This window comes from Schistocerca cancellata, chromosome 5 (assembly GCF_023864275.1).
Source record: "Schistocerca cancellata isolate TAMUIC-IGC-003103 chromosome 5, iqSchCanc2.1, whole genome shotgun sequence".
Lineage (NCBI taxonomy): Eukaryota > Metazoa > Arthropoda > Insecta > Orthoptera > Acrididae > Schistocerca > Schistocerca cancellata.
The window spans coordinates 580,005,769-580,033,362 of record NC_064630.1 but is presented as its reverse complement, the minus strand read 5'-3'; the positions used below and the strand labels follow the sequence as shown (position 1 = coordinate 580,033,362).

Genomic DNA, 27,594 nt, shown 5'->3' with positions numbered 1-27,594 from the left:
TGAAGTCCAGGAATACGGCATCAATCTGCTCGCCAGTGTCTACGGCACTGTGAATTTCTTGGGCAAATAGGGCGAGCTGAGTTTCACATGATCTCTGTTTGCGGAATCCATGTTGGTTATGATGAAGGAGATTTGAATTATCTAAGAACGTCATAATACGAGAACACAAAACATGTTCCATTATTCTACAACAGATTGACGTAAGCAAAATAGGCCTATAATTATTCGCATTGATTTATGACCCTTCTTGAAAATGGGAACGACCTGCGCTTTCTTCCAGTCGCTAGGTACTTTACGTTCTTCCAGCGATCTACGATAAATTGCTGATAGAAAGGGGGCAAGTTCTTTAGCATAATCACTGTAGAATCTTAAGGGTATCTCGTCTGGTCCGGATGCTTTTCCGCTACTAAGTGATAGCAGTTGTTTTTCAATTCCGATATCGTTTATTTCAATATTTTCCATTTTGGCGTCCGTGCGACGGCTGAAGTCAGGGACCGTGTTACGATTTTCCGCAGTGGAACAGTTTCGGAACACTGAATTCAGTATTTCTGCCTTTCTTCGGTCGTCCTCTGTTTCGGTGCCATCGTGGTCAACGAGTGACTGAATAGGGGATTTAGATCCGCTTACCGATTTTACATATGACCAAAACTTTTTAGGGTTCTTGTTTAGATTGTTTGCCAATGTTTTACGTTCGAATTCGAAGGAAGTTTCTTTCTCTTTCCTTGGACGAGGAGAACATTGCACTGCAAATGTTTTCTGAATGACAACGAGGCAATATGTGAGATGGAACGTTTCCTAAAATTATGTAATTAACTTCATTTTTTCGACATGATGATTATCGCTGTATGACTATCGCTCAAAACAAAACAAACTCGCTTCCTCGCCCGCCACTCAGGCAGACTTACCAGTTTGAAGAAAGCCAGAACATGTAATGAACATTAATCAGTAGCAAGTCTATCAAGAGTCGTGAAATCTCATAACTATATGGCCATTCGCTGCTAATCTCCTTGCAAAGAAAATACCAGACACCTCTGGGTTCTAAGAATTTCCAGTAGCGTTTCACCTTTATTTGCAATATGTTTTGTTGTGTCATCAGCCAGTGCCAAAAACTTCTCAAATGTGTGTTAAGGAAGTATACTCACGTAAATGAACGTAATGTAGCTGGCAGCAAAATAATGGATACATACAGGGCGCTCCAGAAACATCTGACGGTTTTGAAAATTAAAGGTTTCAGGGGAAGTGTAATTTTTAATGAAGATGCATTCTCTTTTTTTGAATAACGCTGTTTCCTGAAAATAACATTTGCTAAATGTCCACCATGCTAAAAAACACATTTATATAGTCTCTTTGAAGAGATAACGCAACTTGCAGCAACATACCGTTTGAAATCTCCCGAATGCACTTACAAATTCGATCTTTTATTTCGTCGATACTGGGTAGGTGTTTCTCATGAAATTGCTGTTTGAGGTAGTCCCACAAAAATCAGTCAGATGCTGTCCGGTCGGGCGAACGAGCAGGCCAGTTAACGTCTCCAAACTGGGAAATGAATCTGGTTCAGAACTTTTCATTCAGCACTCTTGCTGGTGCTATGGAGGACATTGGGGACTGATTGCATGACGCAGAAATGTTTGCAACATGGGTGAGTAGCGCTAAGAATTTACCGTCTCAGTACGACCCTCATTCGCAAAGAAATTCAGTGCAATAACGCGCTCGGAGGAAATGGCGAACCATACTGTCACTTTTCCACTGTGCATAGGATGCTCCAGCTATTCGAACAGGGTGTGCGCAGCCCAAAATAGATATGTTTGTTTACACGCCCAGACAAGTGGAAATGGGTCAAGTGGAAATGGGTCTCAATAACCCGTTCACAACGTTCTCTTCAACTTGCAGAAGCTCCAAGAACTCGCTGCAAAATTGAAGTCTCGTATTGTCTCAGCCCTTTAAGTAAGCTGGTGGACAACTTCTTGGTTCTTGTACGCACGCTATTGAAGATCTTTATGCAGGATACGGTGAACGCTGCTATCCACCAACCCAAGTACGATAGCTTGCCGCCGAGCTGACCACTGATGACTACTCAAGATCACGTCCCACGCACTATTCGCGTTTGCTGTGTGCGAACCGAAAGAGAACGTCCTGCAGGTCTACTGTCCTTCACAGTTCCATCTTGACGCCATTTCGATATCCATAGCAGCAATTTCAAAGTCTGAATTGAGAAGGTTTTATGCCATGTATCAGTGCTGCACTATTTTAATCTAGTTTAACTTCTGTTATTCGACATTTATGGACTCATATTTTATATGAACCTGAGGATGAGACATAGGTCCCGAAACCGGGTGGTACTTTCCTTTAGGAAATAAAAAAGTTGCAGCTGTAGTGGATCTTGTCATTGATGACACGAGCTATATAAAAGTACACAGTCCAGTTATATGAGAACTAAGCTTATGGAATACTATTGTTGACAAATATTATTTTCAAGTACAATAGCTAACAGAGAAGTAAAGATTCGCCAGTGTCATTGTCAGTTTAAACAGCATTGCTGGTTGTATGGGCAACAAAAAGAGTTAGTAACTGAATTTTAGGATGATTTCTGAAAGTGATCGTTGGAAAGAAATTAAGAATCTTTCTGTATCTTACTTATTGCTAAAATGAGTTATACAAGAAATTAAGACTATACAGTCAATTATTTATTGAGAACAGATGTCTGCTGTATTTTGATTATGACGTAGGTTATAACGTGGAAGTTCAGTCGACGATAAAGTTAAAACTTACTAACCTCAAAGGGACAGTGAATCAAAATAACAATATAGAATCAAGTATCAGATACAGACACTGTTGTGGTGATTACGGGACAGCACAAGGTCGGGACAGCACAAAATACGAAGGTCTTTCAATAAATGAAGCTCCAATATTTTTGATTTTTATTACAGCCGTTAATGTATCCAAGATAAAGCCCTTTTCGGTGCTTCAAATTTGATGTTTCTTCTGCATGTATGCGAAGTTTCGGACAATTCCGACGGATGGCAGCGCCGCAATGAACCATCAAAATGGTGTCTACCCAAGACACTCATTACAAGCAACGAGCTATAATTGAATTATCGGTTGAGGGAAAGAAACCGTGGTGAACGATCATTTATGTTTGTGTGAAGTGTATGGTAATGACCCACTTGATATAGTACTGTTAGGCGATGGGTAAAGGGTAATTAAAGCGTCAGGGACGGCAGAGCTCCATTATCGACATCGTTAGGTGCACCTGACATGGAGAATCGCGTGGATACCATTACTCGTGCAGATCACAATGTGTCTATTGGTTCCACAGCTATCAGAGAGAATTGGAAGTACGTGTACAATAACTGAGACTCTTAGATATTCAAAGGTGTGCTCAATATTGGGTTGCATGAATAGTCGCAATAGACAACAACATTTAAAAAAAGCCATATCATCTTCACCGTTAGAGAAGTCTGAGGCAAATGGTAAGGCCTTTATGTCACGTATTATTATAATGACGGAACGTAGATGCATGACTGAGCCAAAATCAGTCACTGTAATGGCTCCACTCGCAATCACCAAAAAAGGAAAATTTCAAGGCAGCTCATGATGACAGCCTTTTGGAGTACTGAAGCCGCCATTTTTGTGAACATGTTGCCAAAAGGGTCAACCATTAATTCAGGGATAAACGTGAAGGCTCTGAACAAACTCAAGAACCGATCGATTCAGATGTGCCCACTCTGACAAGAACCCAAAAAATTAATCTTGCTCCAACAGGACAATGCACACACACACACAAAAGTCTCAGAATCCAGGAACGCATCTCCAGTTTTGGTTCGACGCCAAAGTCATCCACCTTATAGTCCAGATCTGCCGCTCTTTGACTTCCATCTGTTTGAGCCACTAAAGGACACTCTGAACGGAACACACTTTCGGCTGTGATGAGAATGAAATTCATGCAGTGAAAACGTGGCTATGAGCACAAGTCTAGAGCTTTTACCAACAAGGAATACATGCTCTTACACAAGTCTGGAACGTGAAGAAGACCAGGTAAAAAAATAGTACATGTAAAAAAATATGTTGACTGATACTGTCACCAAGGTCTAGCTCTTAAAAGTAAATATGTTCTGAGAAAGAAAATGTGAGGCATTATTTATTGAATGACTCTCGTATATTCTTCATAAACTTTTCATACTTAATGCGGACTCGTTACACTGCTCGTACCAGTGCCAATGTTTGCAGTGGTTGTGTAGGGAATTCCCTTTGTTGCTGCCTGCGTCCACAGTGATGAGGAGTGGTACAGTCAGAGGCCCTCACCTGAGAATCCTGTTGCGGCCAGTCTCTGCGATGTACAGATGGCTCTGGTCAGGTGTCAAGAGCAGGCCATTGGGGAAGCGTAGTTCGTCGGCCAATACGGTGTTGGCGCCCGTCTCTGGGTCCAGTCGCAGCACCCTGCCACACAAAACACGATCCAAATACCACACAGTTTGTGAAATCCACACCAAGTACTCAAACACATCTTATGAATTGTGAACAGGGACTACAGTGTATATAAGTTTCATAGACTTACTGTGAACAGGAGGTTTGAATTACAGACTCCCTTAATATTCTCAGTTCTAAAATTTATCAATAACGAGTGTTAGGTGATTAGCAGTTAACTTTAGACATACTAAAGACTTCGAAAGAATAAAAAATATCACGAAGTGGTATTTCACACTTATGGGACATACACTTTCCAGTCACATTATGTGACCACATGTCAGAAGCCTGAGCAAATACCTTTCGCATCGCGAACCGCTGCGAGACGTGCAGGAAGACAGTGAGGTTCTGGAAGATGGCGACAGGGCCGCGGAGCCATGCCAACTGCACTGCTGTGTCCAGCTGCTATAGATTTCTCGGTTGAGGATCGATAGCGCGAACAGCCCGATCGAGGTGGTCCCATAGAGTCTCGATTGGCTTTAAATCCGGGGAGTTTGGTGACGAGGGGAGTGTGGTACATCCATCTTGGTGTTCTTCGAACCACGTACACTGTGAACTTTGTGACCCGTTGCATTATACTGCTTGTAGATGTCATCGAGCCAAGGAAAAACAAACAGCTGTTGGAGTGCATATGGTCCCCCAGGAGAGAAGCATACTTGTGTTGATCCACAGTGCCTTGCAGAATGGCGAGATCATCCAGGGAATGGCACAAAACATCCCACTGACAATAACGCTCCCGTTTCCTGCCCGGACCAAAAATGGTTCAAATGGCTCTGAGCACTATGGGACTTAACTGCTGAGGTCATCAGTCCCCTAGAACTTAGAACTACTTAACCCTAACTAACCTAAGGACATCACACACATCCATGCCAGAGGCAGGATTCGAATCTGCGACCGTAGCGGTCGCGCGGTTCCAGACTGTAGAGCCTAGAACCGCTCGGCCACTCTGGCCGGCCTGCCTGGACCCTGCCGGAGATTGTTGTAAGATGTTTGCTTTCAGACGTATCACGGCGTGCACGCTAACGGCCATAATTGCCTCGGCGCTGGATTTGGATAGCGCCTTTTTGCCATGCATGGTGTACTTTAACTACGGCGGCATGCAAACAGTTTACAAACGTAGCTGTTTCGGAATTGTTTCCAATCTTGGCCTGAAATCCAATGATCATGCGCCGGCCCCCTTGACAGAGCGGTTCTAGGTGATTCAGTCCGGAAGCGCGCTGATGCTACGGTCGCAGGTTCGAATCCTGCCCCGGGCATGGATGTGTGTGATGTTCTTAGGTTAGGTTTAAGTAGTCTAGGGGACTGATGACCTCAGATGTTAAGTCCCATAGTGCATAGAGCCATTTGAACCATTTTTGAATGATCATGCCCTTTTGGACGTCAGATAAATCACTCCATTTCCGCATTACGACAACAAAAGCACTGTTTTCCGGGCCCCCCTCTTCCCCCGAAGGTTTTATATACTCTCCACTATTAGTGTTGCCTCCTACTGTCTATGAATGATTATTACGTGTTGACGTCGAACGTGAATGTGACTCGACTGTATTTTAGAGCCCATGTTTACTAGATTTTTATTCTTGTTTTGGTTCATACTACCTCCTCTCAGAATATGGACAACGGAGACCTTGTAGTGGAAGAGATTTGTTTCACAGTATTGAAGATGAAGGAATGGTCATATCATTTCAGAGCCCATGTTTACTAGACATTTTTGCTTTGAATGATCGTTCCCGTCATATCCCTGAATACTGACCATTCCTTATCGGATACCCTGTAGAACAAAGGTCAAACCTGGATTAGAGTGTGCCGGCCTTGTGACCGAGCGGTTCTAGGCGCTTCAGTCTAGAACCGCGCTGCTGCTACGGTCGCAGGTTCGAATCCTGCCTCGGGCATGGATGTGTGTGATGTCCTTAGGTTAGTTAGGTTTAAGTAGTTCTAAGTCTAGGGGACTGATGACCTCAGATGTCAAGTCCCATAGTACTTATAGCCATTAGAACCATTTTTGAATAGAATGCGTACAAAGTAAGTTGGCCCATACCTGTACAGGAGAGGGGACAACAGTAGAGTTTGGGGCTCCGTCGAGAATGACGACTGCACTGTAGAAGAGATGTATTAGTTCGACAGCTGAGGCGTATGCACAAATCTTTGTCTCAAATAACTCTTAAGTTACTGCCAGGGAGTCTCTAAACGATCATATTGACTGGTTCCGATAATTCAACACATACAGACTTTTGAAATCAATAGTTTCTCATTAAAGGGTGGAAAAAGAAATAATCATATAAACTAATGATCAACCAAATCAAAACAAAATCTCAAAACGTGCTGATAGAATGAAATACCATAAAACAATAAAGGGATAAAAATCTACTGCAGAGAATAACACCACTTATTATGATGCAATGTAATATCAAAGACACGTGTCACATGGAATTTGTGTATCGTTCCGCTGAAAACCTGTTCATCAATACTGCCTAATAATAAAATCTTCTTCAGCGTCTTTCCAAAGTAGTGAAGCCTTGGCATTTACTTGTAATAATGTTTTATTCTCTTTAATGAGCAACTGGAACAGCTGGTTGTTCCTTCTCAGTTTTAATGCACCTATAGCGCGTGAAGACTCCAATGCCGTGCTTTGCAGTATAAAGACACGGTATATGGACGGAAATTCCAAGGGAATAGCAGCCTTCTCGCCAGAGTAGACCACAGAGATCTGATGACTGGTGGCCAGGGGAGATGCGACACAATTGATCCTCGTGCTTGTAAAAAAGGGCCCTATACTATTGGATCCCAGCATCACCATTGGGGAACAAACATTATACCATATGATGGACCTGGTCAGCCAAAAAGTTCACATAATCCTGGGCAGTTTGCGGTCTTGTAGAGTAACCACGACGCCCATGGAATACAACGATATAGCTGCCCAAATCATCCCGTGTTTCACTCTTGGCAACAAGCAGTTTGGATTGTAAGCTTGGGACGGAGTACGCCATACGCAAACACGGCCAAAAGTTGGGAACAGTGGTTTCAGGTTTTCCTGTTATCGGCTTTGCATCACTAATGAATGGTTTTTGAATTCTAGGTCGCCGTGCAGTTCCCAGCTTATGGAGATCTCTTCGTGTTTTTTTCGCGCTGGCAGGTTTCGCAAGTGCGATATTCAGTTCTGCAGTAAGTTTTGCAGCTGTAGTCCTCTTTGGTTTCTCCACGTTCCTCTTCAAAGGCCGTCTGTCGCATTCATACAACAGCACAATTTCGTACGTATTGCAGGGCGACCTAGAATTCAAAAACCACTCATCAGTAACGCAAAGCCGATAACAGGAAAACTTGAAGCTGAAGACATGAGTCTTGTTTCACACTGTTCCCAACTTTTGGCCAAGTTTGCGTATTGCGTTCTCGTCGCCGATGATGTTTTTCCACTTTCCCTCTATGCGGTATAAATAATCGATATTGTGCTTCCTTGGTTACGGAAGCATCCACCATACGCGCACCAAGAATTTGCCCGTGTTCGGATTCGCTTTGCTCCGACATAATGCACTCACAACTGCTATACACACGACATTGTTCTGACCTGACTTACACTTGCAACGTATTGAGAGCGTTACATAGGTGCTGTTCGTGGTCAAATACCACAGGTCTGCGACATAAAAACTGTTTCAAATTTATTAAGTGATTTTTATAGAGTTTTGAACGCTGATTTCGGGAAAAATAGTGAAAAAGTTCCATCATGTACAGTTATTTCACAAACTGCTTGTCTAATTTTAGGTTTTTTAGGTATTTCAGTACTCTAGCGAGTTTGAATTTTGGTTTTTAGGATCTCCATAGACTTAATTAGCCTCTTCTCCAGATTCTTTGGATGATATAGATGATCACGAGCCATTGGCTCAGCAAGGTGGTAGTGAAGAAGACAGACATTGCTACGATCCTGGTACAACCGATCCCATTCCGTTCTCACAATCTGAACTGAACAATTTAGTTAGAGACGCCTTTCTAAAGAATCGGCACAGGTTTTAGGATCTAGATTGAAAGATAAACAAATGTTGGTTCCGGGTACATCCTTTTCTTGGTATCGATCGAGGGAAAAGGAGTTTGTATCTTTCTTTTCTCAAGAAGGTGACCTGGTGCTTTGCAGTGATGTTCCTGGATTTAGGGCATGTTTCAAAATAGAATATACTCCTGATGAGTGGAGACTTTTTATTGATTCTTCAAAAAGAAGCCTTAAAGCAGTACTTCTACAAAATGGCAATAAGTATGTTTCTATACCAGTTGGACACTCAGTTCACTTAAAGGAATGTTACCAAAACCTTGAACTGGTTTTAAGCAAAGTCTGCTATTCAGAGCACAAATGGACACTATTTGGTGATTTAAAAGTGATTTCAGTGCTGCTTGGTCAACAAAGTGGCTATACAAATTTCCCTTGCTTTCTCTGTGAATCGGACAGTAGAGACAGAAAGCAACACTACATAAAAAAAGCTTGGCCCTTGAGAAAAACCTTACAGGTAGGGGTTAAAAATGTTGAGAGAAAAAGCCTTGTGGATCCCAAAAAGGTGTTACTTCCACCACTTCACATTAAGTTGGGACTGATGAAACAATTTGTCAAGGCATTGCCAAAAGAAGGGGAGCGTTTCAGATATCTTTGTGGACAGTTTCCTGGTTTATCTGAGGCAAAGCTAAAGGAAGGAATGTTCGTCGCACCAGACTTTAGACAACTAATGACAGATCCCAACGTTGTGGACAAATGGAAACAAAAGAAAGGGCAGCATGGACACCTTTTAAATTAGTTTCCTAGGAAACAAAAGAGTTCCAAATTACAAGATAATCGTCGCAGAAATGCTCGACAACTTTAAGAAGCTGGGCTGTAACCTGAGCATTAAAGTTCATTTTCTCCACTCACATCTTGACTACTTCCCTGCAAACCTTGGCGATGTAAGTGAAAGGCAGAACTAAAGATCCCACCAAGACAACAAAGAAATGGAAAGAAGATATCAAGGGAGATGGAACGTCAACATGATAGCGGACTACTGCTGGATGATAAAAAAGGATGATCCTCAATGAATCCACAGCCGGAAAAGCAATAAAAGAAGCTTCGACAGAAAGCGAAAGCGTTATTATAAGGACTTCTGAGCTTAAAGAGAAATGGAAGTGTACCCGGAAATGTAGTTTAGAACATGATTTATAAATAAAATAAAATTTTGTAATGTTGGAAAAAATGTGATAAATTGCTTAAATTTTGTTATTGTACCCAATAATACTCCCTTTGTTTGTGAGAAAACCTGACGTGACAGAAAAAAATGGATTGCATTTTTGAAATCAGGGCTGAAAAGTACATAAACGTCAGTTATAAAATTTCAAATAACTTTCAAAAATAATTTTTTGCACCTGTGTGCCAGTACAAAAGCGCCACCAGCAGCTTTAGCTAGCATCTGCTCTTATGTTCAAGCGTGCATATCTGGTGGTGTTTCTGTATTTTTGTCCAATCCATGTAGCAACGACAACACTCAAAATGTGCAGGTTGGTAGGAGATATTCAGACGGCCCGACCGCCCAAGACGGAATCGACCAGTGCTCGCGACGAGGTTGCGTTTCTGCGACGGTGCAACGGTATTTTGCGTGAACCCTACTGCGAAAATCACGTAGTTCCTTCATTACCGGTTTGATTTCTTATGGATGAATGTTTGCGGCATACAATTCTGTCGAAAACATCATGAGATATCATTCTGGTGTACATGCTTGAACACGTATCTAGCGTCTCAAACGCAAAAGTATTATGACATAGTCTCATCATAGCAGATCGATGACTCATTTCATTTCCGTGGTTGAACTTACCCGAAGGCACAGCTACAGTACGTAAGGGTTGGATGAGCACTATGAGGCGTATGTTACATTGTTCGGTTTCGGGATCGTCTTGACTGATTACGTATGATTTCTTTCCTATGGAGCCTTTAAAATCTTACGTAAGCGTTGATTTTAAAAACGACGTTGTTGAGCTCCAGAGTAGCATTGTAGAAGCTGTATTACGCTGACGGAAAAAAGATCGCAGCACCGAGAAGGGGTTGTGCGATAGAAATGAAAATTGGTAAAAATATTTCTACAACTCAAAGATGATGTCTCTTCAAATTTTGCTCCAGTCGCACAAGAGTGGCGCTAGTAACGCCACTACGAGGTTTACTTTAAATATACGCTGTGAGATGATGGTGGTGATGTTTGGTTTGTAGGGGGTTCAACTGCGCGGTTATCAGCGCCCGTACAAATTCCCAACCTTTGCTCAGTCCAATTTCGCCACTTTCATGAATGATGATGAAATGATAAGGACAACACAAATACCCAGTCATCTCGAGGCAGGTGAAAATCCCTGACCCCACCGGGAATCGAACCCGGGACCCCGTGCTCAGGAAGCGAGAACGTGACCGGGAGACCACGAGCTGCGGACTGTCGTTGAGACTAGACGTGGTGAGTTGATGTTAGTCAAGGATGCCTTTAAGGAGACAGAGACGTCATTATCAATACCGTACTGAGTTTGAACGAGGTCGAGTAACAGGGCTACGAGGAGCTGGGTGCTTTTTTCAGCGATATTGCAGAAAGTCTTGGCAGGAATGTAGCCACGATACGTGACTGCTGGCAGTGGAGGTCAGGAAAATGTACTGTCTAAAGAGGACTGGTCTCCGGACGGCCACGTGACACCATCGAGTTAGAGAACCGTTGTTTTCGGCGTATGTCTCTGCATCTACATCTACGTGATTACTCTGATATTCACAATAAAGTGCCTGGCAGAGGATTCAATGAACCACCTTCATGCTGTCTCTCTACCGTTCCACTCTCGAACGGCGCGCTGGAAAAACGAGCACTTAAATTTTTCTGTGCGAGCCCTGATTTCTCTTATTTTTTAATCGTTGTGATCATTTCGCCCTATGTAGATGGGTGCCAACAGAATGTTTTCGCAATGGTGAGAAAACTGGTGATTGAAATTACATGAGAAGACCCCGTCGCAACGAAAAGCGCCTTTGTTTTAATGATTGCCACTCCAATTCACGTATCATATCTGTGACATTATCTCCCCTCTTTCGCGATAATACATACGAGCTGCCCTTCTTTGTACTTTTTCGATGTCATCCGTCAGTCCCACCTGATGCGGATCCCATACCGCACAGCAATACTCCAGAATAGGACGGACAAGCGTAATGTAAGCAGTCTCTTTGGTGGACCTGTTGCACCTTCTAAGTGTTCTGCCAATGAATCGCAGTCTTTGGTTTGCTCTATCCACAATATTATCTATGTGATAGTTCCAAATTAGGTTATTTGTAATTGTAATCCCTAAGTATTTAGTTGAATTTATAGCCCTCAGATTTGTGTGACTTATCGCGTAATCGAAATTTAGCTGATTTTTTTTAGTACTCATGTGAATAACTTCACACTTTCCTTTATTCAGGTTCAATTGCCACTTTTCGCACCATACATATATCTTATCTAAATCACTTTGCAAGTAATTTTTATCATCTGAGGCCTTTACAAGACGGTAAATGAGAGCATCATGTGCAAACAATCTAAGACGGCTACTCAGATTGTCACCTATGTCGTTAATATAGATCAGGAACAATAGAGGGCCTATAACACTTTCTTGGGGAACGTCGGATATTACTTCTGTTTTACTCTATGACTTTCCGTCTGTTACTCAGAGCTGTGACCTTTCTGACAGGGAATCACCAATCCAGTCGCACAACTGAGGCGATACTCCGTAGGCACGCAGTTTGGTTAGAAGAAGCTTGTGAGGAACGGTGTCGAAAGCCTTCTGGAAATCTAAAAATATGGATCCAATTTGACATCCCCTGTCGATAGCACTTATTACTTCTGGCGCATTGTACTACATCTGCAGCAGCAATTTGAACACAAGTTGGCATCACAGTGACACAAAGAACCGTTACAAATCGGTTACTTCAAGGAAAATTCCGAGACAGAGGCCCTGTAGCGGGCATTCCATTCGACACACACCACTGCCATTTACGACTTCAGTATTGTCAAGCGAGAGCTCACTGGACGGCAGGGTGGAGGATTGTTGTTTTCTGATGAAAGCTGGTTCTGCCTCGTTGCCATTGATGGCCGTGTGTTGATCAGAAGGAGCCCAGTTGAATGTCTGAAACCAACCTATTTGCACGCTAGACACACTGGAGCTACTTCTGGAGTGACGGTCTAGGGTGCGAAAAATGGTTCGAATGGCTCTAAGCACTATGGGACTTAACATCTGGGGTCATCATTCCCCTAGACTTAGAACTACTTAAACCTAACTAACCTAAGGACATCACACACATCCATGCCTGAGGCAGGATTTGAACCTCCGACCGTAGCAGCAGCGCGGTTCCGGACTGAAGCGCCTAGAACCGCTCGGTCACAGCGGCCGGCTGGGGGTGCGATTTCGTATGACAACAATCTCATGGTTAACCCACACACCATGACAAAAAATTTCTACGTCAATCTGGTGATTCGAGTTGTTGTGCTGCCGTTCAAGAACCGTGTTCCAGGGGGTGTTTTCCAACAGGATAACGCTAGTTCACATACCGCTGTTTTCGCCCATGATGCTCTACATAGTGTCGAAATGTTGTCTTAGCTTGCTCTATCACCAGATCTGTCTCCAGTCGAGCACATATGGAACATCATCGGACGACATTTGGAGCAAACAGCCTTAACCATCCCTGTATTGACAGACCAAGTGCAACAGGTGTGGAACTCTATCCCTCCAACTGACATCCGGCACCTGTACAAGACAATGCTTGAACGTTTACGCCGATTATTATGTACCAGAATTTCACATTTGCAATGTCTTTCCTCGCACATACATTAACGTGTGATCTTGCAATGTTAAGCACTTGAATATGCTATCTAGACAAAAGTATCCCCGAAGTTTCATTAGTGTACATTAATTATTTTTTGGTTTTGGGACTTTTTCCGTCAGTTCATATTACTAAGCGACTATTCTGGAAGCCAGTATCAGTTGCAGGTTACCTATCTAACGGTTTGCAGCGGCAACAAAAATTTGATTTTTAATACATCGTCAAATTTAAAATACTATCATTATCTATTCATAAAGAAGTACAATGTTATGTTAAAAGCTTAACTGAATAAGACAACTATTACTCTTAGAAGCTGTGTGTTTGTCTTCACGTGCCGGCCGGTGTGACCGTGCGGTTCTAGGCGCTTCAGTCTGGAACCGCGCGACCACTACGGTCACAGCTTCGAATCCTGCCTCGGGCGTGGATGTGTGTGATGCCATTAGGTTAGTTAGGTTTAAGTAGTTCTAAGTTCTAGGGGACTGATGACCTCAGATGTTGAGTCCCATAGCGCTCACCATTTTTTGTCTTGAAGCAGCGTAACTGATGGCGCACAAATAGACGGATATTATACAGCCATTATTTGAGAATGAGAACGCTTAGTGACTTGCCAAAGACTTAACACATAATTTCAAATCCTTACAAAACTTATATCTCTGACAGCTCCCGCAAAATGATGAATAATAAACGTTGCTTCCTACTACATTTTCACTGTTCATGGAGTAAAACTTTAGCATCAGACATGGTGTTTTAATTTACTACTACTTTTTTACTACTGACTCTATTCGCAACGCATTTAGCAGACAGTATCCACATATACCACTAGATGTAACTGTAAAATTATATCATTGTATGACACGTAGTTCGATAAATACGACGTCATAAACATTGTGGTGCGCGAAAAATTTGCTTTTGCTTAAAAGTGTTCCGTAATGAGAGCACTTAGCGACTTACAACAAACTTTAACCATAATTTCAAACCTTTTACATACTTTTTGTCGCTTATATGCTTAAAGTCAAATATTTAGCACAATAACTGAACTGCAATCATATGTCTAAAGCTGTTTTACACATGAGTGTTCGATTCTTTAAAGAATAGGATGTTTACTTGTGCTACACTGATCGATGTCGGGAGGATCAGAACTGATTGCGTATGGTTTTTTCTTCTATGAGGCCTCATAAAAACTTGCTAAGTGCTGATTTTAAATATGGCGTTGTTGAGCTCTAGAGGTACCTTCTAGAAAGCTGTATTTGTAGGTGGCGAAACATACAAGGGTAAGCATAGAGTTTTAATCATCATCTCGAAAAAATAAAGTTACGCAATTATTTTTCTGTTTGTGTGCAGGCACATGTCTGAAGATCAGATGAAAATTGAAATCCCAGCTCCACAGTACCGTAGTACGGCGCTGGAGTAGCCAAAATAAAATGGCACAACCCGTTGATAGCGGGCTCGGTAAATCAGACGGTTGAAGATGAAATCTGGTTAGGACTGACACAGTTATAGCATTTCCGTTGCTACCATAGGCGAATTACTTCATGATGCTTCATTTTAAAGAATGGCTGCGTCTTTTATTTTTGCTCCTCTAGCGTGCTGAGGTACAGGGGCACGATGTTTCAATGTGCAGCATTACTGCAGGCCTGTACTTGCAAACAAGACAAAGATTAAATGCGTAACTTTATTTTTTCGAGGTGATAATTAAAACTTTATGACCGTGCATCGCATGAATACGTCAGAAAGTGTACAACGCCTGCGCAATCATACAATGATATGAAAAACTATCAGAATTTCTCTTTACAGTGGCATTTACACGAACTCTGTAATTCGATCTCAGTACGTCTCCCAGTATTCCTGGATCATTTGTAAACTTTGTTAAATGAAATACATGAACGCCAGTGATGGCTGAGCTGCTTCTGGCATTTTGTACTTTCAAAACGTGACGGGAAAGACATCGAATCTGGTCATCAATCTCAAAGTTGGTGTGAACATTACAGGGCGTTTCAACTCGTGGAATCTATACAGGGCGGCTCAGGACGAACGATTTAGGGTTATGACAAGAACGATCATTCGAAGCAAAAATTTCTAGTAAACATGGGCACTAAAATTCATGCCTTGAGAGTTATGAGCGCTCCTTCGTCTTCGATACTGTGCAACAAATCTCTTATACTGCAAGCTTCTTGCTTCATATATTTTGGGAGGAGGTAGTAGGGGCCAAAACAAGAAAAAATTGTCTAGTAAACATGGACTCTAAAATACATATCTTAACAGCTATGAGCACTTGTTCAGTACTGTATTTTACAGTAGCGAAGATGAACAAGTGCTCATGGCTGTTAAGGTAGGCACTTTAGAGCATATGTTTATTGGAAAAATATTTTCTTATTTTGATCCATACTACCACCTCTCAAAATTTGGAAAGCAAAGTGTTGTGACCAGGCGAAGCTACAATCATCCAGCCACAACTGCGAGTTCTTTGGCTGCTCTGGAAACACATGGAATATTAGTTAATCTTATTACATAAATGAATAAAAGATTTACTGAGCTTTGACGCTCTTCTTGACCACAGGAGCACTGAATAATTTACAACTCTTATGGGCTAGCCATGCATTGGTCCAGTACTATGATGGTGACTACTGTAGCTGAGGTCTCGAACTGGGCGAGGTCTTGCTAGCTCGACACTACATTGACCTCAGCGTGAGGGTGCAGCTGTGCTGAGGGGAGACGTGGTCTACATCAATAGCGAGCCCTCACTAATGTCTGTGTTATCGATTCGCGTTCGCAACTTTGGTGTGGCAATGAGATCTCTGTACAATACCACAAAAAGAGCTTTGCAGGAGAAAAGATCGAAGATGAAGAAGTGCTCATAGCTTTTGACGTGCGCATTTTAGAGCCCACATTTACTAGACAGTTTTGCCTCAAGTGATCGTTCCTATCACACGACTGTACATTGATCATTTCTCCTCAGGCACCCGTGTACATCAGCTTTCTTCAGTTCATAATTCAGACCACCCTACCAATTACAGGCCTTGAAAGAAATGTTATGCTGTGTATGACAGACTCCCCTACCAATTACAGGCCTTGAAAAAAAATGTTATGCTGTGTATGAAGTTCATGAGAAATACTCTAAACCAGTGGTTCCCAACAGGTGGCCCGCGGACCCCTAAGGGTATATATTTCGTATGATAACAGATTTTTTTGTTTTGGCCGCTTCCTGCATGAGCAGAGCTTTAGCGAACGCTAACTTTCTGTGTCTAGCGTCTTCCTAGAGCCAACTGACACTAGCACACTCTAGCGCAAAACTAGAATTAGATAGAGGCAAATAGTTCTGCTGTCAGCCGTTAGACTGCGCGCGCTGTCTCTTTGTAGTGACAACTGACAGTTACTTTACACAGAAACTCGCATTTCAGACGACAATCGGCCATTGTTAATTTATTGCCAGAGCTTTCACAGACCGTGTTGTTTACATATTCAATATTCTGTATTAAAACAGTAGTGTTTATAAAGCGTTGTTTTCGCGGAAGCTACAGTTCGCATAGTTAAAAATGGACCAATACACTCAGTTTTAATTTTGTCCTGTCATTTTCAGTTCATGCTCAATTTGTACTTTTTTAAGGAGTTTGTTATACTAAACATCCAGATTTGAACACAAAGGTTTTGAGCAATAATCAAAAATTTAATAATAACAATGATGGCCAAATTGATAGTTTTAAGCTCACTATTTTTTTAATAATGAATATGTCAATTTTTTTCTAAGTACCAAAAATAGAAAACGTACAAAAAGACTTAATTTGGCTTTTTTAAGAACTTGATACTGTGATATGACAAGGTACTAATCATGCTCGATGAGGGGTTCCTCGAGAAAATTTTGTTGGGAACCCCTGCTCTAAACTATTAGGGAGCGAAATCCGAACGTTAGACTCCTAATACGAACGAAGTAAACTACACAGCCATTAATCATAAATTAAATTATTTATATTTGGATAGGCGAGTAGTTAAAATAAGTCTTGGATTGCTTCATTTGTTGCCAATCGCACTGACAAGGGAACCTCCCCATCGCACCTTCCTCTGATTTAGTTATAAGTTGGCACAGTGGATAGACCTTGAAAAACTGAACACAGATCAATCGAGAAAACAGGAAGAAGTTGTGTTTAACTATGAAAAAAATAAGCAAAATATACAAACTGAGTAGTCCATCCGCAAGATAGGCAACATCAAGGACAATATGAGTTCGGGAGCGCCGTGGTCCCGTGGTTAGCGTGAGCAGCTGTAGACGAGAGGGCCTTGGTTCAAGTCTTCCCTCAAGTGAAAAGTTTACTTTTTTTATTTTCGCAAAGTTATGATCTGTCCGTTCGTTCATTGACGTCTCTGTTCACTGTAATAAGTTTAGTGTCTGTGTTTTGCGACCGCACCGCAAAACCGTGCGATTAGTAGACGAAAAGACGTGCCTCTCCAATGGGAACCGAAAACATCTCTTCGCAAGGTCATAGGTCAACCGATTCCTCCACAGGAAAACACGTCTGATATATTCTATACGGCACTGGTGACGGCATGTGCGTCACATGACAGGAATATGTTGTCGACCCACCTAACTTGTACACTTGGCGAATGGGTAAAAAGATTCTTCTACCTTGCCCGATTTAGGTTTTCTTGTGGATGTGATAATCATTCCCAAAAAAGTTATGAAAGTGTAAGAGTTTGTCACATAAACTGCAACAAATGAATGCAACAGTTTCACAGTCGCACAGCTTTCCCTGTGCTCTGTCAAAACATATGTTTTTAACGTTTTCAAATTTTTCCGTGTGTAGACCGTCAAATCCTGCATATGTCCAAGCAAATCTGAACATGTCCTGGAATTTTGGAGAGCGAAGTTGATTATGTGTGAGTGCCTGAACTTTGATAATTGACACACGATCACCTCGCATCGGACGGACAGATAATAATTGTCTGAAAATAAAAAATTAAACTTTCCACTCGAGGGAAGACTTGAACCAAAGATCTCTCGTTCCGCAGCTGCTCACGCTAACCACGGGACCAAAGCGCTCCTGAGCTCACACTATCCTTGATGTTTCCTATCTTGCGCATGGACTTCTCAGTTTGTATATATTTCTCATTTTTTTCATAGTTCCAGACAACTTCTTCCTGTTTTCTCGATTGATCTGTGTTCATTTTTTCAAGGCCTATCCACTGTGCCAACTTATAACTAAATCTGAGGGGGGTGCGATGGGGAGGTTCCCTTGTGAGTAACACATCGCACAGACTGATCATGAGAACGTGTCTTGAAGCACACCCACAGTAGCGAGCGAGGGTGGGACAAACGACGCAAGCCATTTGGTATGCACATACTGCTTGCATGCGAGCGAAAGTGAGTCAAGCCGCCCCTAACGGACAGTAGCAACGGATACTGCATTCCCCAAGTGTGAGCTGCTCTAGCCGCTTGATTCTGTTGGTGACAGACGACTATCATACCATACACTGAGACGTGCGCACCGTAACATGCATGGGGACGTTCTAAATACGGAAAAGATAAATAAGTACTCGCTTATACATGGTGGGTAAGAGAAACGCCGATGACATTTGTACGATTTCCGAGACGGAAAACTGGTATCTTTTTAAGAGGGCTCCCTGTGGGGTCATTCAAGATTCGGCGCTGTGGTTTCGACGTTTGAGAACGGTTGTGTCAAAGCTTCTTCGTGTTGTGCTGGATATAATAATATGTTATGCAACATATTAGCCAAAAGTCAATTCGTTTTCATCGATATAGCTTCCGAAAGACGAAACTCAAAATTCAGAAAATGTTTTTGGGTTTATTGGTTTTATGTTAACCCCTGAGGCAGTTAAGGGGCTCCGGAACGCCCTATAATTGCAATGTTAAAATAACGCTTATAAATTACATCTTTCCTCACAAAGTATTTCAGGTAGGAAGTTGAACTTTTTACAGATTATTTATTGGAATATGGGCTACAACTTAACACAGGGATTTTACAAAATTTTAGTTCAGTTATTAAAGATGATTTTTTTCAATTGTAATGAAAATTCACAACATTTTTTTGCAATTTTTTATTTATATATTCAAAAATATACAGTTTTTTTGGAAAAAGGGTGTGTTAAATTATGCAGAAGGTACTGTGTAACATTTACTGAAAGTTTGAAACAAATATGTTTGGAAGATCCTTAGAAAACATGTAATTAGTATGAGAAAATAAAAGTTTTGGGAATCGAGCGACAAAGATTGGATTAACTTTTTAGTGCATTTCAGGTCCATAGGATGGATTATCTTCATCCTCTGCAAACTCCTCCTCCAGCTTCCTCTTGTTCCTCCTCCTGTTTACTCTTGCTTGTTTTTCTAGACTCTTTACAGCCCTGTCTGCAGCCCGAAGGCGTTCCTTGTCTAAAGCAAGCATCGCTCGTACCATGTTAGAATGTTATTATTTACAGTAATAACACATACCTTTGGCTTTCCAACATTTCTCCTTTTCTTAAAAGCCTTCAGAGGATTTCTAATAACTTTACTTTTACTCATTATTATACTTCAACAAAACAGAGACTCAAGAAACAGAATTAATTACGAATATTTTCGAGATAACGACAGAGTAAATAAACATGAAACAATCGACAATCACACCAGCGATATATATTGAACCATCACAGGTTAGCCACAACACATACTTTATCTCACATCACTAAATGTACCTGATGAACACGGACGTTAATAATAACACCATTTGACAGCAGTTTAACAGCGCCACAGTCGGTCACGCCCATGTAGAACACATTTCAAAAAAAAAAAATTAAAAATAGTTGTAGTCTTCGGAATTGAATAAATTATATATCTATTAAAAGGTAATAGTCTGCAGATTCAGAAAACGCAAAAAAGTAAAAATTGAACTTTTCATGATTTTGAGCCTTTCCGGAGCCCCTTAAGTTAGACCCGTCGAACATTAGTTTTCCGATCGTCAGCTGCTCTATATAAATGGTGTCCACATGCGTGTGAAATCTTATGGACTTAACTGCTAAGGTCATCAGTCCCTAAGCTTACACACTAATTAACCTAAATTATCCTAAGGACAAACACACACACACCCATGCCCGAGGGAGGACTCGAACCTCCGCCGGGACCAGCCGCACAGTCCGTGACTGCAGCGCCTAAGACCACTCGGCTAATCCCGCGCGGCGAAATGGTGTCTGGAAATCAGTTGTTCCGATTATGTGATTTAGTCGGCACAGTGGTTGTTTCTGTTCAGTTAAATATTAGACGTAGGCAGCTTCATCCTCAGTCAAGTCTCTCTACTTCTCCTTCACTGCACAAAAAGTCACTCCGTCCAGATTAGTCGAATTTTTTTAAAACGAGACGTAACCTCATTACCCAAACACGTTCCAAAGACAGTTGCACGTTTACATGGGAGCGAAAATCGATTTTGGAAGTGGAAATCGGGCAGCTAGTACTGCATTCCTATAATCAACAGAGAAGCGTTTGTATGACCAACCAGAGGTGGTATTGCGAAACTGGTTTACGAAATCTGGGTTTGGACGCTCCATGTAAACATAGTGAATGTAAAGTGGACCCATGGACTGCGTCTGTGGAACGCCCACAAGGGATGTAACCCAGCTTCAATTGCTAATATCGAACAAAATGATTTCAAAATACGGAGATGTTTGTTCTACCGCCCGTTATGGTCGTTTATCTGTAAAACGCCGCATTTGTGTACGATTGGAGGTCAAGCAGTCTAAAGACTCGAGAAGCACGAGTCACTGAAGATGCAATGTTGTCTAACCGACAACAATGACCAGGAGATTCACAAAGTCACAAATGAGACATTATTCTGGAAAACACTAAATACGTGCTTGAAACATTATGTACACCGGTGTGCAAAACGTTAGTGCGTCCACATGAAGCATTTTTCTGTTCAACTTTGTGCATGCGCATGAATTTCCAATAGGCCAACTACGCATGTCCATTTGTGCATGCGTAATTTCCTGGAAATGGAGGCCGTGCTTTAAGCGCATTGCTTCCCGCCTTCTGTGGGAATCTTTGCTCTTTTTAGCAGGCGACAGGCAGCTGGGGCTCATGTGTATTTCGTTTTGTAGTGTGCTGTGAAGGGATTTATGTGCGATAATGTCTATTGATTCCGACGGAGATACGCTTAAATTTATAGATCATTACAGACAACGAAAAGTCGTGTAGAATGCAGCTTCTAAAGATTATGAGGATAAAAATTTGAGATATAGTACCCTGAGTGTCAAGTATTACATAAAAAGACTTCGATCATATGGCTGTAAAGAGTAAGATACCATAAGTTTGTAAATGTGAAAAACAGACAAAAATAAGCCAGAAATTTATGAAAAATGCATATGAAAACTGTGTGACTAGGAGCCTGACATCTGAACAAAAGGAATGATGGGGTATCCGTAGCTCATCAACAAATTACTAGAAATGGAAATGAAAGACATTGATGATGCAAAAAACCGCAAAATTTGAAAAGAGAACCTCCGTCCAAGTGAACTGTAGCGTCTACAAAATTCTCAGATTTGTCGCGCCCGAGGATTTTAATCTACTGGTATAATCTTTCATGGTTAAAATTGTGTAAACAACTTTATTTATAAAATAAAATAGAAATGACGCATTGAAAGTTAATTAACCTACCCGTAACGACTAGAAACCCCCCTTAAATATTTCTCAGTTTCAATAATAATTACTGAAAAGCTTTGTTTTGAAATGCGAAATACGTAGTTAAAACTGGTGTATAAGTCACCCGTTACTAGCTAACGAAATGTTATTGCCAGCCGTGTCGCTGCTGTTTCCCAAACAGAAAATCTAGAACCACGTTGTGACCTCTTAAAATCTGGAAACAAAACGTTGTCGTTTTGTCGTTACTGTATATTAGAAACCTCTGTTATTTACACAATTCTTTACTACAGCCTATTTCGGATTTTCTTTTTCTGTCACCTTTTTGTTTACTAAGAACCATGTCCCGCCTTTAGTAACGTCCAGGGGACATATGAAATCGCTATAACTTTAGTACAGTTATTGTCTTTGAATAAAAGTGTCTTTTCTGTTCGTCACGTTACGTATTTCTTTCAGTTACTTTTGTACTATATTGTAGCAGTTTCAATGAACTTTTGTTACTTGGCAGTGCCGCATCATGTGAAATTTACTTTCGTCCTTAAGCTTTGTACACCAGTGTATTAAAACTGAGTACCAAATCGGGAGGAAGGCTTTGTAATCTGAGTCATGCGAGAATACCTCATGCTCGAATTTTCAATCTGTTTCTTCCTCCCTTTCATCCTGCCACAGTATTTATGCTATACTGAAAACAACAGAAAAAAACTACATGGGCTAGGATGGCTCAGTTGCTACCAGTGTCAATGCTAAAGACTGAGTGTTGGAATTACAAGTGTGGCAGAAAGTAATGGAGGACAGAACTATGAATCTGCTTGGACTGACTATTTCACACAGAGAGTGAAGTGTTATGAAACAATGTGTGTATAGTGTGTGCAATGAATGATAGTAAGATATGAGTGAACAATGTGGCATTACGTTATTTAATAAGTTATTTGTAAAAAGAAAGTGTTGTATACCAGGAGTAAATCTAATGATGGTCTCCAACTAGAAGTCTTTAATTAATTGTGTATACGACTTAGCTTATTTTAAGTTGATCTAAATTTGTAAATACTTTGACATGTCATGTATCTTTGTAAAAAGAGATTTACGGATGAATAAAGCTACTACTACTACTACTACTACTACTACTACTACTACTACCACAATAGCTGGCCGGGGTGGCCGGGCGGTTCTAGGCGCTACAGTCTGGAACCGCGCAACCGCTACGGTCGCAGGTTCCAATCCTGCCTCGGGCATGGATGTGTGCGATGTCCTTAGGTTAGTTACGTTTAAGTAGTTCTAAGTTCTAGGGGACTGATGACCTCAGAAGTAAAGTCCCATAGTGCTCAGAGCCATTTGAACCATCTGAAGTACCACAATAAGCGCAGCACAAGCTCCCAAGCAAATAACACTGTCGAGAATGATCGTTTTGCTGGTCGTTGTTTTATGGTGCGGGGAGGCATAATACTGCTTGGGAGTACTGACCTACGTTTATTTGGCCACGCTGCACTCACCGGTCAATGTTATTCTGACACTGTTACTCCTTCCGCACATGCGTACTTTCTGGGGTGCATTCTGCCCTAACCTCATTTTTATGGATGGCACATTGACAATGCGCGACCACATCGAACGGCGCAGGCGGAGCAGCTGTTGGAAGGAGAGGATATTTGGCGACTGGGCTGATCCGCCCGCTGCTTGGCTTTAATTCCCATCGAGCACGTGTGGGGAGACGTATAGTACGTCCACATGCACCAAAGACCATACAGCAGTTGGCAACCGTGCTGGTGGAGGAATAGAACTCCCTACCGCAAGAACTTACAGACCTTGTGGCCAGCATGTGAACACGCTGCAGAGCATGGGTCGCCGCCAGTGGTAATCACACACTCAATTAAGAACCATGTCCCGCCTTTATTAACGTCCAAGGGACATCAGAAATCGCGATGACTTCAGTACAGTTATTCTCTTTGAATAAAAGTGTATTTTTCTGTTCGTCACATTACGTATTTCTTTAAGTTACTTTTGTACTATATTATAGCAGTTTTTTCTGTATATGGTCCAAGTTTCAACGGACTACATTGCTTGGCAGTACCGCACCACGTGAAATTTGCTTTCGTCCTTAAGTTTTGTACACCAGTGTATTAAAACTGAGTACCAACCCGGGAGGAAGGCTTTGTGATCTGAGTCATGCGAGAATGTCTCGTGCTCGAATTTTCAATCTGCTTCTTCCTCTCTTTCACCCTACCACAGTATTTATGCTATACTGAAAATAACAGAAAAAAACTGCACGGGCTAGGATGGCTCAGTTGATACAGTGCTACCAGTGTTAATGTTAAAGACCGACAAGTGTGGCGATAGTAATGGAGGACAGAACTATGAATCTGCTTGGACTGACTACTTCACACAGTAAGATATTGATTAGCAATAGAAGTAAGAATAATGAAACGATATACATCAAAATGGGTAAGATTAGATGAAAGAAGTGAAGAAAATATGACGTTTGTGGGAAGAAAATTCACAGAGCATGGCTGAAGCATCGTTGGAAGAAATAATTATGTAAAACCAGACCATCACGAGTAAACAACACCCGTAATGTCAGGAGAAATTAACTAGTGTCAAAAATTGACCTAAGACTGAAGTAAACTTTAATAATACTATTGCTTCGGTGAACTAAACTCTGTCTTACATGTTGTGGTCTTCAGTCAAAAGACTGCGTCGATGCAGTTCTCCATGCTACTCTATCCTGTGCAAGCCTCTTCATCTCCGAATAACTACTGCAACCTACATCCCTCTGAATCTGCTTACTGTATTCATCTCTTGATCTCCCTCTACGATTTTTACCCCACACACTTCCCTCCAATACTAAAATGGTCTTCTAAACTATTTGTCGTCCATGTTCCACTTCCATACCTGGCTACACTCCAGACAAATCCCTTCAGAAAGGACTTCCTGACAAATCTATATTCGATGTTAACAAATTACTCTTCTTCAGGAACGCTTTTTTTTTCCATTTCCAGTCTACATTTTATATCCTCTCTACTTCGGTCATCATCAGTTACTTTGCTGCCCAAGTAGCAAACCTCATCCACTACTTTCAGTGCCTCGCTTCTTAATCCGATTCCCTTAGCATCATCTGATTTAATTCGACTCATTCCATTGTCCTTGTTTCGCTTTTGTTGATGTTCATCGTATATCCTCTTGTCAAGACACTGTCAATTCCGTTCTACTGCTCTTCCAAGTCCTTTGCTGTCTCTGGCAGAATTACAATGTCATCGGCAAAACAATTTTTTTTTTTAATTTCTTGTCCTTGGACTTAAATTCCTACTCCAAAGTTTCTTTCGTTTCCTTTACTGCTTGCTCAATGTACAGACCGTATTACATCGGGGATAGGCCATAACCCTGTCTCACTCCCTTCTCAACCACTGCTTCCCTCTCATGCCCTCGACCCTTATAACTGCCGTCTTGCTTATGCATAAGTTGTAAATAGCCTTTTGCTCTCCATATTTTACCCCTGACACCTTCAGAATTTGAAAGAGTATTCCAGTCAACATTGTCAAAAGTTTTCTCTAAGTCTACAAATGCTATAAACGTAGCTTTGTCTTTCCTTAGCCTACCTTCAAAGATAAGTCGTAGAGTCAGTACTGCCTCGCGTGTTTCTGCATTTTTGCGAAATCCAAACTGATCTTCCTCGAGGTCGTCTTCTAACAGTTTTTCCATTCTTCTACAAAGAACTCGTGTTAGTATTTTGCAACCGTGACTTATTAAGCTGACAGTTCGGTAATTTTCACTCCTCTCAGCAACTGCTTTCTTTAGAACTTGAATTATTACGTTCTTCTTGAAGTCTAAGGGTATTTAGCCTATCTCATACATCTTGCACACCAGATGGAAGAGTCTTATCATGGCTGGCTCTTCTGACGCCGTCAGTAAGTAGTTTTGACGGAATATTGTCTATTCTTGGGACCTTGTTTCGAGTCTGTGGCTAGTGTTAACGCTTAGAAGAGATATAAGGTTGTTTTGTTGCACAAAATACGAAACAAAACACAAAGTAGAATTAACAAGGAAAGGAGATTGTGGGATACTGTATCATAGGACGCGTCTTAAGGACAGACACTTTAATGACAGAGGGAGCAGCGAATAACAAAAATTATGGAAGAATTGAAAGATTGGAAAATTTCGTCCTTATGCTGTTGTAAATTAATACAAATATTTGTAAACTATTAATTAGTCCGCTGTTTCTCCAGTAGCCATTAAGTTAGTGTCTACTGTGTTAGTGGTGACTGATGACACTGGCGGTAGTAAATATAACAAGATGAAGAAACTAGAAAAGTTGTGACAGAAAGCGTCTGCTGCATCAAGCTAACTGAAAAACAACAGCCGAACTGACATTTGCCTGATATGTGATTAGAAAGTTAACCACTGCTAAATGTAGGTGACGAGATGGTGTTGAAAACTACCACGCTCGGATTTATCGTGATGTTCTTCTTCTTTCCTTCCAGAATGAAAATTCTGCGTGAGCTAATAAGTTATCCTCCCTAATATTTTCATGAACCACCATTAATCACTCGACAGACACTGCTGCATCATGTCCTCCCCTGGTCTTCCCCTTTTCAGGTGGTACGGTCTTTTGCTAAATGCATCCGCTGTGCTATTGCCTTTTTCTGATGCCGTCTGCCCACCTTCCACTACGTCGAAGTTTCTGTCCCGTCTTCTCTCTGCGGATCCAGCAAAGAACTTCCCCCGTTCGCTGCCATGGGTCAAAAGTGGTTGTATCTTCTCCGTTTCAGACGGGAGTTTAGTATTGAAAACTCTGTTTTTCTAATTAGTCCAGTCCATTTTCATTCTAATGTTTAATTGTTTTCCTGTCCATCCAGTTATTGTCTTTAGCCGCCCTAGTTACTATGTTAATTAGTATAATTTTCCTTTTAGATGTATTCCTAGGACATTAATTTATTTTTATTGCAACTGAGTTAGAGGTCTTAGGTTTTTCAAATTCGCTCTATTAAATTCTTCCATTCATTGTTGCAGTTTATCTTCAGTAGACAGAAGCAGTTATGTTCTAATAACACGTACAGGATGACCAAGAAGTCAGTTAACATTTGGAAATTCAGTGCTTCATGGAATAACGTAGGTAGAGAGGTAAAAATTAACACACGTGTTTAAAATGAAATAGGGTTTCATCGAAACCAAAAAAGTGCACAAACTGACCAACGGATGGTGCTTCATATGATAGACAAGCAATTAACAGTCATAACAACTGATGTTTAGCAAAGGCGACGCTCTTTTTAAGACATCCTCAGTATATCGGCCGTCATTCATCAACAATACCTGTAGTTGAGGAGCAATGTTGTGAACAGCACTGTACGGCATGCCAGTGGGTATGCCGTCGAATGTTGTTTCTCAGCATCCTTAATGAAGTCGGACGATCGCGGTAGGCTTGCGACTTCAGGCAACCCCGCAACCATAACCACACGGATTGATATCTGAGAACCTGGGAGGTCAAGCGTGACAAAAGTGGTGGCTCAGCAACAGATCCTCACCAAACGACGTGCGCAAGAGGTCTTTTACTTGTGTAGCAAAATGAGGTGGAGCGCCGTCGTGCATATGTACACATAGGTACAACATGCCGGTGTACGTTGCACCCATGACGCCGACAATCTGAAAGGTAGTACCCCAAAGGGCCAGTTTTCGCACTCGTTTTTGGTTTCAATAAAACTCCATGTCATTTCAGGCATGT

General features: G+C 41.5%; 1 protein-coding gene across 1 annotated transcript in view; it reads right to left on the bottom strand.

The window, feature by feature from the left end:
- The window catches only part of LOC126187513 (adipocyte plasma membrane-associated protein Hemomucin-like), a 123,912-nt gene that overhangs the window by 50,209 nt on the left and 46,109 nt on the right, over positions 1–27,594 (bottom strand). Inside the window, exon 5 of the mRNA XM_049928646.1 lies at positions 4,303–4,437. Within this exon, the coding sequence (XP_049784603.1) occupies positions 4,303–4,437 (135 nt within the window). The remainder of the gene's footprint in view (positions 1–4,302; positions 4,438–27,594) is intronic.